Genomic DNA, 15079 nt, shown 5'->3' with positions numbered 1-15079 from the left:
TTGGAGAGCTTAGAGGAAGCTTCAGAACAAAATGGAGATAGTGAAATTGGAGATTTTGAACGCTTAGATGAAGATCCCTCCAATAATATGTACTAACAATAATAATAATACGTTAATAATAATAATAATACGTTCCACCATCTTCAAATTCTAAGAGAAAATCATTTTATCGGGAGTGTCACGTATGCAAAAATTCGTCGCTAAATCCTAAACGTCGAGTTCAGACACGTTATTGGTGTTACTGTTGTCAAGTTGCCTTGTGCCCCACTACATGTTTTCGTATATATCATACTGTAGAAAAGTTTTAATAATTAAAAGAGCCCGTCGCGCTGTACAATCTTGTGGTCACCCTTTCTAATGCCGACAAGTGGCCTTGCGCAAGTGTATGCGTGTTGGCCAAATATTTTTCTGCATTGTACGAAAACATTTATTATAATTACTGTGTAGATAAAACTCATCGTAAAATTTAATAACTTGATTGCCAAAGGTTCATTTTTTGTGTGAAAAAAGGAATTTTTACGACTTGACAATAAATAAACAATCTGTGAGTATTCCATTCCGGGATTTTGTCATTTGAAGGTAATATTTTTTATTTACATTCCATTTAACACAAAATAACCCAGTAAAAATATAATATTAAGTGAACCAAACTAATTTTACAATATTAAAGAATACCGTAAAATAAATTAAAACATTGTAAAATCTTTAGGTACAGCTAAATAATATTTCAAACCTGGAGTGAGTATGAAATGTAATTTACGAAAATCTAGCCGTTTCAGGCGGGCAATTCATGCAAAATCTGCTAGTCTTCTAAGGGCTAGGCAGTCAGTCGTGAGATAATTACTAGGTTTATGTAAACCTAGGGAAAACTGAAGAATAGAGGAAACTAGACCTTTATTTCTTTCAGTTTAAGTTTTAGCAGAGGAAAATAAGATCCTCTGCAAATATATTGTGAATTAATAAATTTATATGTCAACAAGAAGAAGAAGTGTTTTCCTGCATTCCATCTGACGGCGTGTTCTCGTACCACGATAGCAGAAACATAAATTATGCATCCGATTTCCATACAAATTTTGAAAATTTTATTAACAGTATATCAAATGGTTTTTCTGGCAAACTGGCAACATTGATAATTATTGTACCACTGTTGTCAATTCATTCAGATGTATTCCATAATAGCCAAGTTATGTGGTGTTAAAGGTGGATCAACTTAGTCTAACAACTTCTTACTGGATCAACATAATACGGGAAGAGGACAATATATATATATGTATATATAAATGTCGTATATATATATATATTTTGGTATATATATATTATTGCCTTTTCTAAGGATTCTTGGGTATCAAAATGAATTAATTCCGCAAGTTATTCATTTTTTGGAACAAGGTTTTGGAAAAATCGTTCTTCTTTAGGGCAAAGTTTAGGAAGGAACGGTTGTTCCAAAACCGGTCGGCGTAAATAAAAAAATAAATATGCAGTGGTTCATACAAAGTTATCTTGTTTCATTTATTTATAATGGATAACCAAAAAATTATTTAAAATTATTATTTAAAAAATACTTTAAAATTACATTTTTTTACTTATTTCATTATATAAACTTCTCAATTAATGAAAAATATCAATTTCTGACATATCGGTCAGAAATATGAACATGATTATTAAGAGATGCATCATTTTCTGACATACATGTCAAAAATACATTCACTTTGTTAATTATGAAAAATATATAAATACCACAGACATAGGAATTAATAGACGAGAAGATAATGGGCGAGGGGTAAAATCAACTGTTGAAGAACGAAGGGAGTAAGGCTGACTGTGATTCGTCAATAAATCAATCTGACAGTAAATAGGCATCTCGCATTATAATATCACCATTTAGTTCTTAAAAGTAAAATCTGCTTTTGAATGAATAGACATTTCTACATGGGAGCGCAAATTACTCGCCACGTTATGAACTAATTTGCGAAGTCCAAATTCGGCAAAGTAAGGCAGCTTCTATTTTCAGAGTCGTAGTTAGTTTCAGAGTATTTAGTTAAGACACTTTTACAAATGTCTCATAATTTACTTACCCCAGTAAACAACGATGAGCACACTTGAGAATCGTTACATTGTGATGTGATAGTATATGTTTCTAAAACTGATCCATATAATACGGTGTGAATAAGCTTAAAATAAAGTAAAATAATGCTTACTTATGGAATGTAATACGACAATTGGGTTTATTCTCTTTTTCACATCTATTTTTACAAGTTTTCATATCACAAGTCAACATTTTGCCGTGTTATTTCGTAAAATGAACCGATGATGCCTCGACCATAGTTCGCACAAGAATGATGACGTCACGTTTTCAAATTTCACTTGAGGCCATATGCGAGCCCAGCCGGCTCAATGGAACCGGTATGGGTAGTGGGGATAATACGCTTTTAATCACTTAGGGCAGGTCTACTAATATTCATATGTCTATGATAAATACATAAAACGTTGTTGAACTGTGTTATTCGCAGAATGTAAAAGTTGTGTAACCCACTAAGAAAGGAGAAAAATTGCACAATCTCACAATATCACATGCCTGGTAATACTAAATATAATTTTGGTAAATCTAAAAAATTAGAGTTGTAATCCTCCCATTTCTATACACGCGTTAGAAAGAGAAAGGTACAGCTTTCTCAATTCTCCAATACCAAAGTACGTAGGAATGTTGCTTCAGTTTATGCTTCAGTTGGTAAAATCGTAATATGAGTTCCAAATGTAAGAAATTGGCGCAGAGTCAGAAATAGGGTGTTTTACCTTACTGGTGTTTTAAACATAAGAATTTTTGTAAAAGTATATAAATATTGTTATGAACACGAAAACTTACAAATCTTTCCAATTTTTTTTCAAAAACTGTAAACAATAATAATTGATTTCAGTCGAATCAGTATCAACTTTTTTTATAAGCGTATGAAGGGAAATCTAAAACTGATGATCTTTATACCATCAGGGTTCAGAATTGGTTATTTGTAAAGGGAACAATTGTGAAGAATGCTTCATATTGTTAAATAAATTAATTGCTCTAATAATTTTATTTTCACCTGATGATTATTTAATTTAAATATCTATTTCTATTCATGCAACAAGTAATTTTATATTATTTTCGTGCTATTTTGTTAATATCCATTTATACACTTTCAACAAGTAATTTTATGTAAGTTTTTAGATTCTCACGGCCAAAAGCATTTTTGTTGTTTGTTTTTGGGGTGTTATGCCGTGTTGCGCTAACTCCTTCTTTAGCCGACGTTTCGGACAGCGTTGCAGTGTCCATCATCAGGGCAGGTCCGATAGATCCGAAGATGTGTAAATTTTTCTTGGTTTTCGAGTTTGTGCTTATTTATTTGTGGCCTGGGCCCGTCCAAGTGCGCAATGCCAACGGAAGTGGCGACATCTTGTGGCGAATTCTGAAAGCACAGTATTTATGATAGCCTGGGGCCCATTTCGCACTTGGATGGGCCCCAGGCTATCATAAATACTGTGCTTTCAGAATTCGCCACAAGATGTCGCCACTTCCGTTGGCATTTCGCACTTGGACGGGCCCAGGCCACAAATAAATAAGCACAAACTCGAAAACCAAGAAAAATTTACACATCTTCGGATCTACCGGATCTGCCCTGATGATGGACACTGCAACGCTGTCCGAAACGTCGGCTAAAGAAGGAGTTAGCGCAACACGGCATAACACCCCAAAAACAAACAACAAAAAAGTAATTTTATATTGTCATCGTGCTCTTTTTTAATATCTATTTCTATTCTTTCAACAAGTTATTTTATATTGTTTTCATACTATTTTTTTAAATATATATTTCTATTCTTTCAACCAGTATTTTTATATTGTCAACGTGCTCTTTTTTTTAATAACTATGTCTATTCTTTCAACAAGTAATTTTATATTCTTTTGTTTTTTAATATCCATTTCTATTGTTTCAAAAAAGTAATTTGAAATTGTTTTTATGCTCTTTTATTAATATCTATTTCCATTTTTTTAACTCGTAATTTTATATTGTTTTCGTGCTCCTTTTTAATCTTTTTTGTTACTATTTTTTCACAAGATTAATGTTATAATATCTATCTTTTTTAAATGACTGCTTTCTTTCACTTTTGGTTTAAATAATATTTTTTCGAATAGATTTATTCTTGCCGTGTTGTGTTACCTCCTTTTTTTGCCAACGTTTTGGACAACATCGAAGTGTCCAACATCAGGGCAGATGTGTAATCGAAGATCGTGGTAAAGTGTGTATATATATTTTTTAAATACATGCAAATATCTTTAAACATATACGTAAATTAATTTATTATATTTGAAATACAAATGTTTACTACCATAATCCGAACATGTGCCTAGTCTAGTATTTGAAAATCACGTAAAAACTGTTGTACAAAAACATTGATACGAGCAAAGAAAAAAGAAACAAATAAAAACAATCGAAACCCACTAAGCCTATTATAGACCTAATTCGTATAAAGATTGTAGGTCACTCGGTGGTTAATCTAACGTTTAAGCTCTTTCGAAGTTACCTCCCTATTAAATTACGTATTATCATCAACGTAAGTGGATTATTTCACAAGTAGGTAGTATTTCATTAGCTCGGGTCAATGGATGTTCAAATAATGTGAAACATGTGGGTTACTTGATTACCTACAAATCATTTAATGAATCACTAATGGACACAGTCTTTGATACTAAAAAATAAACATTATTATTTATACGTGTTGTTATCGATTAGTAAATAACAATAATGGATACCTTTCTTTTCGGAATTAAGGCCTTGTGAACTCGTATATTATAAATATAGTTCACTTATTCTCTTTATTGAATGTATTATTTAAGGACATGTAACTTTTTTGTGTGTTACTGGTTTCCTAGATCTACATATTATTGCCAATGCGTTTCGGTAATTATAAGCAATAATTAATCGCCTGAAATATCCATAAAAATTGAAAATATCTCCCGTATAAAAATCAAATAAGCAGTAATTGTTGATTGATGTACTAGTACATATTGAATTATTTGGCGTTTTGGAAATAAGACGACGTAGCTTAGTGGTCCAAAGCACCAGAACGGATATCAGAAGGTGCGGGTTCGATTTCCGTCGGCGGCATTTGTTTTTATGTTTCAGGCGATTAATTATTTTATGATAAACGTTGTGTATTACGGGAGTAAGGAGGGGAGGGTAATGAGAAAGGGAAGTAACTATCTTATCAGATCTGATTACTTAAGGTTACACTTTACATTTACATTCTTTACTACCGGAAATTTGCTCGAGGCTTGCATTTTGATTAATTCTGACGAATATTAACAATAATTTATTTTCAGATCGATTCCTATGGATGTAAGTTATTTATATTGAAGATTAATAAAAACAGTTCCTTACCTCACCTTAAAATATTTTGCGTAAAACGGTTTGTAATTTATTTTTCTAGACGATGAATTAGTAACTTCTTGAGATATTCACTAAGAAACATTTTAAGTTTTGCTAATATTTACGTTTATCAGAATTAATTAGGCCTCCGTGGTTGAGGGGTAAGCAAGCCAATTTTATTTGATTAGTTTGTATTATTTGACAACTTACTCATATAAAATAATATGTAGTTTTGGCATGTTCCATAGTGGTAGATACTCTCAATATCGCCCTGATGTAAGACCACCATTCAGTATTGAAATGTTGCTTGAAATAGCTTTGGCCGTGTTTAGTGACCAGGTACTTCTCCACCTTCTTTTTCTCCACTACCTTCAGCCTCACATCATACCCCACTTAAGGATGCTTTAGTCTCACTGGCTCCAAACGGTTGGTAGCAATTGGTACTCTTGTGCAGTTTTGCACATTAAAAAAATTTAAAATAAACCCCGCAAAAAGATCAATTTTCTAGGCCAACATCAGAACGTTTATGAGTATGATAGATCTAAATGAAATTGGTATATGGCAGAAAATTTGCTTTGGACTTAGACTCTACTCTTATATTTTTTACTGTAGGTACAAAGACAAAACTATGCTAAAAAAAAAACTTTACTTAACGTTGTTAAAGAAAACTATTAAACTATTAAAAATCAAGTGTTTTTGCAATCGTTTCCCTGTGAAGATGATTTACTGACTAGGGTCCTGGCGACTGACCGCCATCCTGAATAGAAACTTTGTGCATTGCTTGAATGACGTAAGCTATGTTTAGGAACCCGACCAGCAAGGTACACTAACCCTTCTCTTCTCCATTCATTTTATTTCCCCCACCTTCTAGTCCCACGACAACCACCATATGTCCATGTCCAAAGTAAACATTATTTTCGAAAAATCATTATTTTCAAAGTATTAAGATATGAGCTTGGCAAAAATTATTCGTTTCAAGTACCGCTTCCACATTGTGCAGTTTATGTATATAATTCATGAATTCTTAGCAATATCCCGACTACTGCCGATTCAATATTGTTCTTTAGTTGTTCATTTGTCGTTCGTTTGTCAGCATTTACAATATAATACAAAGGGAACATTATAATATATTATATTTACAATATAATAAATGTAGTATTATAATCCGTAACCTCTTGCCTTCCTTATTTTATTTATTGACCCGGCAATGTAAAATTCTCACAAAAGCCTTTTGTATTGTAAGAAATTGCAGGAGAAAATATTATACTGGAGAGGTTAAATCTTGGTGGCTAGACAATGTCACAGTTTCTGGAGATTAATCGGTCTGGAAACAAAAACTGCAAATTTGAAAAAAATTACGACGCGTTGCTGAACGGTAAGGCTTCCTCTGGCAAATTTGCAAAGTCTGCACTGCACGATTTTCTTTTGTGAGCTTTTGTCATCATTTAACTAAAATAAATTGGTAATCCGTTTAAGAAAATATTCTTAGAGTCTTAGTTGTCATTGATAAGTCGCTGTGGAAATATACGACAGTATTTGAGAATATATTCTAATATATTATTGGTAACATAGCTAATGTAGCCATTTTTCTGTGAAGTCTGCAAAGGTTTCATACGAAAATATGCATTTTGGAAATATTGACCCATCATTACAAATGAAAACTTAAGTTTAATAATGTGATCGCTCCAAAAGTGAATCAAATTAAGTCTTGGGAAAATGTGCGAAAAACTGTAATAATCGACACAATTTACAGTTTCAGGTTGTGGGAAAAAATATTACGACCCAACTAATAAAACATGAAGAATATTTATGTTCTCAAAGGGTTAATAATGGTTTTTAATGCCGAAATAGCTACCACAATTATAGCAAATGAAAACCCTCGCAAAACTTTATTAGTACATTGTTGAATTTGTTTTACTTTAAATAATAAAAGATTTCTGCGAATTAAAAATAATTAATAAGCTTAAATGAATTAATTTGTGTTCTTTTGTTTTGTTTATAATCCTTAAAAGAATACTATTATTAATAAATTGATATCAAATGCTAAGATTACTGGGCTACGTAGAGCGTTTTAAAATCTCATCTTCTGTGACATTGTTTTCCTAATCAATAGAGAGCCAAGTTGGTTAATTTATTTAAAAGAATTCAATCCCTGAAAACCACGGTTGTAAAAGGTTAGCTCAAAGATGTCGATGCTTGAACGTTTTAATAAAAAAACTCATTAAATGGATGTTGAATAGCCCTGACCTCTTTACCGTGGTGGTCACAATAGATCATTAATTTTAAATATCTATGCCAAGCAATACAAAAACTTTGTTTCTGTTAGAGGTTAGAACGGTTAGAATTTTGTCTTGACATCTAACGATGCTTAACACAATTTTGTCACGGTATTTTCGATTTAAAAATGAAATCATTTCGGTGATACGGGAGAGGAAACATTTTTTTCACTGACGAGATTTACATTAGGGTGAAAGGTGTTCCTCTCACTGTTCGCCCTCTGACTACTACAGAATGTCTTACTATTGTATATCTACCCATTAACCTAATATCCACCTATTAAATGTAACTGTTGTTACTGTTGTTAGTATCACTTAAAATGGGCGAAGCCCAACTATGTGCCGCCCTAGCAGCAAAAAATCCGCGGAGCTAGTAATACACTATTATTGCCCTTTCCAGTTAAATGCATATTTTATGACTGCATTCGTGGTTTGTTTGCGGCAAGAAATTTTTAATCAAATAAATATACTGGCGGTAATTCGCGGGGAGACGGAGGTAATTTGATAGATTTGTTATTATTTAATGTAAAAAATAGTAGGTAACGGATAATGAATTTGATTATCGTGTAGTCTAAGGGTATCTAAATTATTATGTGGATATGCGATAAAAAAACTAGAAATTAGATATTGTCCAAAACTCCCGTTTGGGTTAAGTAGATTACCTGCCTTCTGAATGGGAGTGTTAAAAATGAGCATACGGGCATATAACAATTATTGCTTATTATATTTTTTATCATCAGAAGGCACGGGTTCAATTCCCGTTGGCGGCATTTATTTTTACTCTGGAGATATTTTCAATTTGTATTGATATTTCAGGCGACTAATTATTGCTTATAATAATTTTGTATCCTCTGTGCTATGCATAAAACTTTGTCTTATGAACATTTGTTTATCATTAAAAAAATAATAATATTACAATGATGGGTAAAAAAAATAATTTTACACTTTTAAAAGGGTTAAGGTATCCCATATAAATGAAAACCGGATATGTTTATCCGACACACTATGTAGGTTACAAACTAATTTCATTAGAAACTTTGTTTCCATTTAAAAAGGTAGCTGCCAAAAATATGGGAAAAATTAGTTGTAAGATAATTTGCTCATTCTGAATTTGACATCGTGAACTCTATCAAAACCCTGTTCCTGTCTTGACCTGAATTTTGTTGTTTTTATGCCTTATTTTTGTCACGGCAGTATTTTTTTAATTATCCTTTATTCTTAGATTTCTCCTTGCATTAACTTCAGGTAATATGGAATATTTTACAATTAGACATAACCCGTTAATAAATAAATAAACAAATTTGATAGTTAGTTCTTGCAACCGTAGTGTAAAATGGAACATACTACCTATCTAGTACTTCTAGTAGGTGTATGAAAAATATATAGATTTATTGGATGTTCTGGCGTTTTTGATTTCATAAAGATAGGTCAAAAATACTGGTTGTATTGAGACAGTGGTCGACAACTCACCCACATAATCCTGATCAGAAAGAGCAGATTGAGCGCCAGTCCTGCCATTGCGGGGGCCTTGTAGATCCAATCGCAGGGGTGCTCACGCATGAACAGGCACACGTTGGGCATCCCTGCAAGCTGAAACAATTAAAATAACAATAAGTTAATTGATAATCGAACGCAAATTCAAGTACACATACATTAAAATTACCTCAACATTATACCCGGAGATGTTAAGGTAGAAAACTGAGTATTGCTGGTTTATTAAAAATCTCTTAAAATTATTCGTATTTAGATTAAAAACGGGATTTCAGGCCGTTCCCGGATAACTTTCAGTATATTCTTAATATATTGGAACACGTGTTCCGACATCGTTATAATACATTCCTCTTTTACTAAAACTTTAACAGGAAAAGAAAATATTCTTAGAAAATAAATTAGCAATACACATTTTTCTCCGTGTAACATCAAAACCTCCTGATCATCTTTATATATCCTAATAAATCTAAACAAAATATGAAACAGAATAAGACAGAGAAAAATAAAAATTTAACAGTCACAACTAAGTTGAGCCCAGATTCTCTTGTCTTACACAGGCGTCTTAAACCACTGCAACCAAAAATCCTGAGTCCTGCGTCCACACCACTGCGACCAACTTACTAAGTGTGATATTTGTCGATATCATATTAAAAATTCAGAATTAACAATATCACACGAATCATGATATCAAAAAATAAGACTTTAATGTTATTTATTATTTATTTCCATTAATGAGAATAATAATATAATAATAATATAGAAGTGTGTGCCAAGACCGAGTTGTTTGGCGGTCCGTCCTCTCTGCCTACCCCTGCGGGGAAACGGCGTGATGGTTAGTTAGTTAGTTAGTTATAATATAGAAATAAAATATTTTGTTTTATAAAATGAAGGTGAAAGTAAATAATATAAAAATTAAATAGAACAGTTGTCACAAAATTAAAATACTGGCAAAACTTAATACTTGTACTTGTCTTTTTCATTTTTAAAAAAAATAATGGAGTTCTATGAATTAAACACAAAAACAATAAATAATGACTCTATTCATAAGACATTAGTTGATAAATTTTTTACAAACGTTAAAGCAAAAGCAAACAATATTTTGGTGCGGGAATATATTTCATGAAGTAAATATTTTGGTGTGGTAATATTTCACTAGGTAAATATTCAGGGAAACACGTCAACAAGTAAATTATAATGCAATGTAAACCCACAAAAAATATCCATTAATCCACAATTAGAGTTTGAATAGGATTAACTGAATTATATACCTTTAAAATTGAGTTTTAAAACAACAAAAAAATGTGTAGGAAACAAGAATACAAGGGTATGGATTTGAGATTTTCACGGCAAAAAGTATTATAGTGATTTATTTTCGGGGTATTATGCCGTGTAGCGCTACCTCCTTCTTTATACACTCTATGGGATGTGTGGGATTGTTCTAACCTCCCCACATCCTGGAATAAAGAATTTATTTATTTAGCCAACGTTTCGGACAACATTGCAGTGTCCATCATCAGGGAAGATGTGACACGTGAGATGGACACATCTGCCCTGATGATAGACACTGCAATGTTGTCCGAAACTTTGGCTAAAGAATACCCCCAAAACAAATCACCATAAAGATTACAAGTCTTATTTAATATGTTTTTTTTAACATTTCCACCACATGGTTTTAAATTATTTAAATAATCTTACGGTGAAATTTAAATTGTAAAACATAGTATTATAGATTCGCATAAAACTAGAGAAAAAAAATTGTCAAGGAAGTAGGTACATTTATTTTGGGGTGTAGAAAATTCGTGAACCTAAATTCCAGAATGTGTGACCAAAGAGAATGAGTTACAAAGTAAAAGAGACGTAAAAATAACAAGACTAGTTTTCCTTTCCAGAAAATAAATTAATGAATTCCACACATTACGGTTATCATAACAAATCCAGACTCCAAATCCAGCGATAATTTGGGGAATTTTCCTCTGATTTGCGTTCTTTCACAAGATCGGTATAGATCTTAGGGTACCGCCGCTCCGGGAATCATTTATTGGATAACGAACATCCCTGCCATAGTCACTTAGCAGAGGTATCCGGGTTCATGTGGTGAGGTTTGTCTAGGTCTTGGCGGCGGATGGGTTAAGGGAGACCTATTAACCTCTCTCCAGCCAGACTTTCTCTCGACCCTCGATGTATTCATACGTCCGTCACTCCTGGACACGTCAACCCCCATATTCCTACCCACAGTCACACCCTTTTCCTTCTCAGAACACTATCTGCTTCTTTTACCTAAAAAGATCCTCCAAACAACATCCCCAGAGATTTTTTTTCCTCAGGGCTTGAAAAAAGAATTTATAAAATTCTTCTAACTCTAAAAGACTTTTAAATCAGGGCCTCAGTGAATTTCCAATTAATATCCTCCTCACAGCTACAAAAATCCCCAAATTTTCTAATGCTATAATTCCATTGACTTTGGGTAGACAAAACAACGTTTTATATCAGATGAAAGTTAAAAAGCTAAGTTTCTTGATGAATTATATTGAATTACTAATAACAAAACAGATTTTTAAACTGGTTATTAACGTACATGTTTACGATGAAAATTATTTAATGTTTCAAAAAAGTTTGAATTCGATTCCGGTGATTAAAATTTAAGTGGAAAATTACCGGGAAGTCTGGCTTAATTCAAGTTTAAACACTGTGAGTCAAACAAACGTAAAATGAGAACTGTTAAGACTACTTTGTTATGGACTTCTAATTTTCTTTGTCCATAAATAATACTTTGTAGCGTTATTATACTTATTCTACGCTCGGGTGACTTTCAAAAGCAAATATATTACGTACTGTAAAGAAAATATTAAAAAAATTGCGATGATATTGAATAATAATTGGTTCATTTTATCGACTGTACGTAGGCTCTACTCTTCCATATTGGAGGTTGGCTATCATCAGGGGACTGATGATAGCCAACCTAAACAACTGCACTTGAGGAAAAATGAAAATAAATTTGTTAAAAAACATTATCGAACGATTGCTTAAGGCGACGAAGACTCTAATAACGGGGATTTGCTCAACGCTCACATTTTAATTATTTCTGATGAAAGTATTACTGAAAACTCAAATGTTACCAGAGCGATCCCACGAAGTTAAGTTATTTATATTTAAGATTAAAAAATCAGGAACTTAAAATTAAAATATTTTATGTAAAACAGCTTAAACAAATAGTAATACGTTCTTCAACCATAAAAATTTACGGTAAACACCAGATGTTATTTGTGTAGACGATGAACTAGTAACTTTCCAAGGTATAAATAATAAAGAGTGTAGAGGATTAAGAAGGTATTGCTACAATCTCAATAAACATTTTTAGATTTTAGAAATACGTTCATCAGAAATAATTAAGATTAACCCAACGGAAATACCGATTTTACAGATCTGTTGGGGCAAAGTCTATAAATTTTCCAATAAAAATGGCGGAATATAATGAAGTCTCAATAATTGCTTCGCGGTTAGAGCGTTGGTGCGGTAAGACAGAGATCCTGGTTCGATACCCAGTTGCGGCCTCTACTTATTGTGTCATGTTTCGTGAAGATTTACTAATTGGTGGTGCGAAACTGCGACTCCACATTATAAGTTGGTGTTAGAAGGAGCAGCTAGGATAAGCCTAGGATTAGTCCCAAAACAATGTCAACTATGTTATATGGGAAAATTAATTTCTTCGCATACGCCAAACTCGATGGACAGTACTTAACAATATTTCAAATCTGGGTTACTGGAACATAAGTCGCAGTTGAGTCCGCAAATATGCTAGCTTCAAGATGCTACATCTATAAAATTATTTTTCGCGGTCTCCTTTATGCCACACTAAACATATTATGAGTTTGAAAAGTTGGTTTTGACATCTTCTCCTTCTTGCATTAATTATTCCGGTCATGGTTATTTTATTTTTATTTTATTTTATTTTAAATACATAAACGGCTATACTGCCTTTTATAAATATACATATAATAGAGTACAAAGTAAGACAAATAATATCATAACATTATAGTAGTTTTAAACTTAAAAATAACATACAATTATTTTGTGTATCACAACCAAAAATAACAATGAGAAATATCATCATTTCATTTCAACATCTCCATATTGCGTATATAAAGTTACATTATTGAAAAATAATTTTTGAGTGCATGTTTATATTGCGCTAATTTTAAGAAATAAATGTCGCCGATGTTGGCATGTTCATTTCCCAAAATGTGTAATCGACTGATTGGTGAGTAATAATGTGATAATGTATGTGTGTTATTATAGTAGAACGGTAGAGTCAGTCTATTGTTAGCGCGACCAGGGCAATGAAATCGTATTAGCTCTATTAAATCAGGGGTATCTAGGACCGAGTGAATTATTTTATATAATTTTAATAGATCACAGATTTTTCTGCGATCTGATAAATTTACGAGATTAGTCCAGTTCAATAACAAATTATAGTCCACGGATTCTCTTGGAATACCTAATTTAAAATGAATATACCTAAGGAATCTATGCTTTTTCAATATATATTTTAGAATGGTTACATTGGACAGGTTGGACAGTTGCAGGATTCGATACTGGAACTTCCTTTCCATACAGGCTATACTAATACACATTTACCTACTCCCATACATTCTGCGTGAACGCCAATGGATCTTTGTAACCTTCAAATTGATTCTAGTGATAGAATATTAAGAGATCGCTGCTTCGTTAAAATGTAAAAAGTTTTATTTATCCGACATGACAGTCTAATTCCACCCGCCTTGAAAATACAAATAAGCGGATTCCGTAAGTGATTCCGAAATCGTTTTAAAATAAGCGCAATTTCATTCAACGAAAGTGACTTGTCTAATAACGTCTGCTTAAAATTCGTTTTGAACTCCGCTTTACCGCCGTAAAACTTTCGCCTTTGGAAACTTATTAGCGGCCTTTAGGGGGAAGACTGTGGGAACATAAAGCTGAACCACTTTCGTTAATTAGTGTTATCTGTTGGACGCCTTTGAGGAAGAAGAATAATTAAGGGGTTGAAAAGCATAATTTAGTTATTTATCATTTTATTTTATACTTGTTTCTTGTATCCGGTATAATTTGCATCGTTTTGAGAAAAGCAATCGAATTTTGATTTTAAACAAGGTAATGTTTATATAGGTATTTTCGTGGGCTAAAGCTGGACCGATCGATCACTTTACCACCCGGGTCTCTCACAATCGGATTCTTTTACACATATTAATTGCTTGGAGGTTGGGACTTGAAAGAGGCGAGTACTCATACGATGAAATTGAACAAGCTTTAAACATTTCTTCTTTAGAAAAGCGTTAAAGGGACTGTGATCTAATTTGCATATTCAAAATTATCAACGGTATTACTGACACACCTGGTTTTTTGCGGCTCATCCAGTTTAACGTCCCTTCCTTGCTGTTCCTCAATAAACATTTCACTAATTATGGTTTCCATTCTACTTTGTTCAGAATGTCGAGACTTGTAAACTCACCATCAAGTCGAAGCATTGAATTTTTTGGTGTAAACCTAAATGAATTTCGACAGTCAATACGTAATGTGTCATTTTTAAAGCCCTTTAAACCTTATTCATTCACTGTAATTGTCATGAAACACTTGTGATTGTCCTCCACCTGTACTTTTTGTATTATCTGTATATAGTCATTACTCATCATTTATATATGTTCACTTTTCACTGCCATCTTTGTTTCTTATTCGTGTTAAAAATATTATATTGTTAACGGACTATTTGTCCGTAAATAAATAGAAAAAATGCCGTAGAGTAGAAAAGAGAGATCAACATGAGTGCGCATCAACCGATCTTTTTTATCGGGTACTTTCATTTGACGTAGATAGGTAATAAGTAAAATATTGTCTATTTTAGACATCAGTTCAGTTATC

At 32.6% G+C, this 15079-nt stretch overlaps 1 protein-coding gene across 1 annotated transcript in view; it reads right to left on the bottom strand.

Moving 5' to 3' along the window:
- Window positions 1-15079, bottom strand: part of LOC149418913 (diuretic hormone receptor-like) — a 579308-nt gene that overhangs the window by 104211 nt on the left and 460018 nt on the right. Inside the window, exon 9 of the mRNA XM_089638437.1 lies at window positions 9146-9265. Coding sequence (XP_089494563.1) covers window positions 9146-9265 — 120 coding nt within the window. The remainder of the gene's footprint in view (window positions 1-9145; window positions 9266-15079) is intronic.

Source organism: Hesperophylax consimilis, chromosome 13, assembly GCF_061612785.1.
Source record: "Hesperophylax consimilis isolate HC1 chromosome 13, BYU_Hcon_1.0, whole genome shotgun sequence".
In the NCBI taxonomy this organism is placed as follows: Eukaryota; Metazoa; Arthropoda; class Insecta; order Trichoptera; family Limnephilidae; genus Hesperophylax; species Hesperophylax consimilis.
This window is presented reverse-complemented; position numbering and strand designations above follow the sequence as displayed.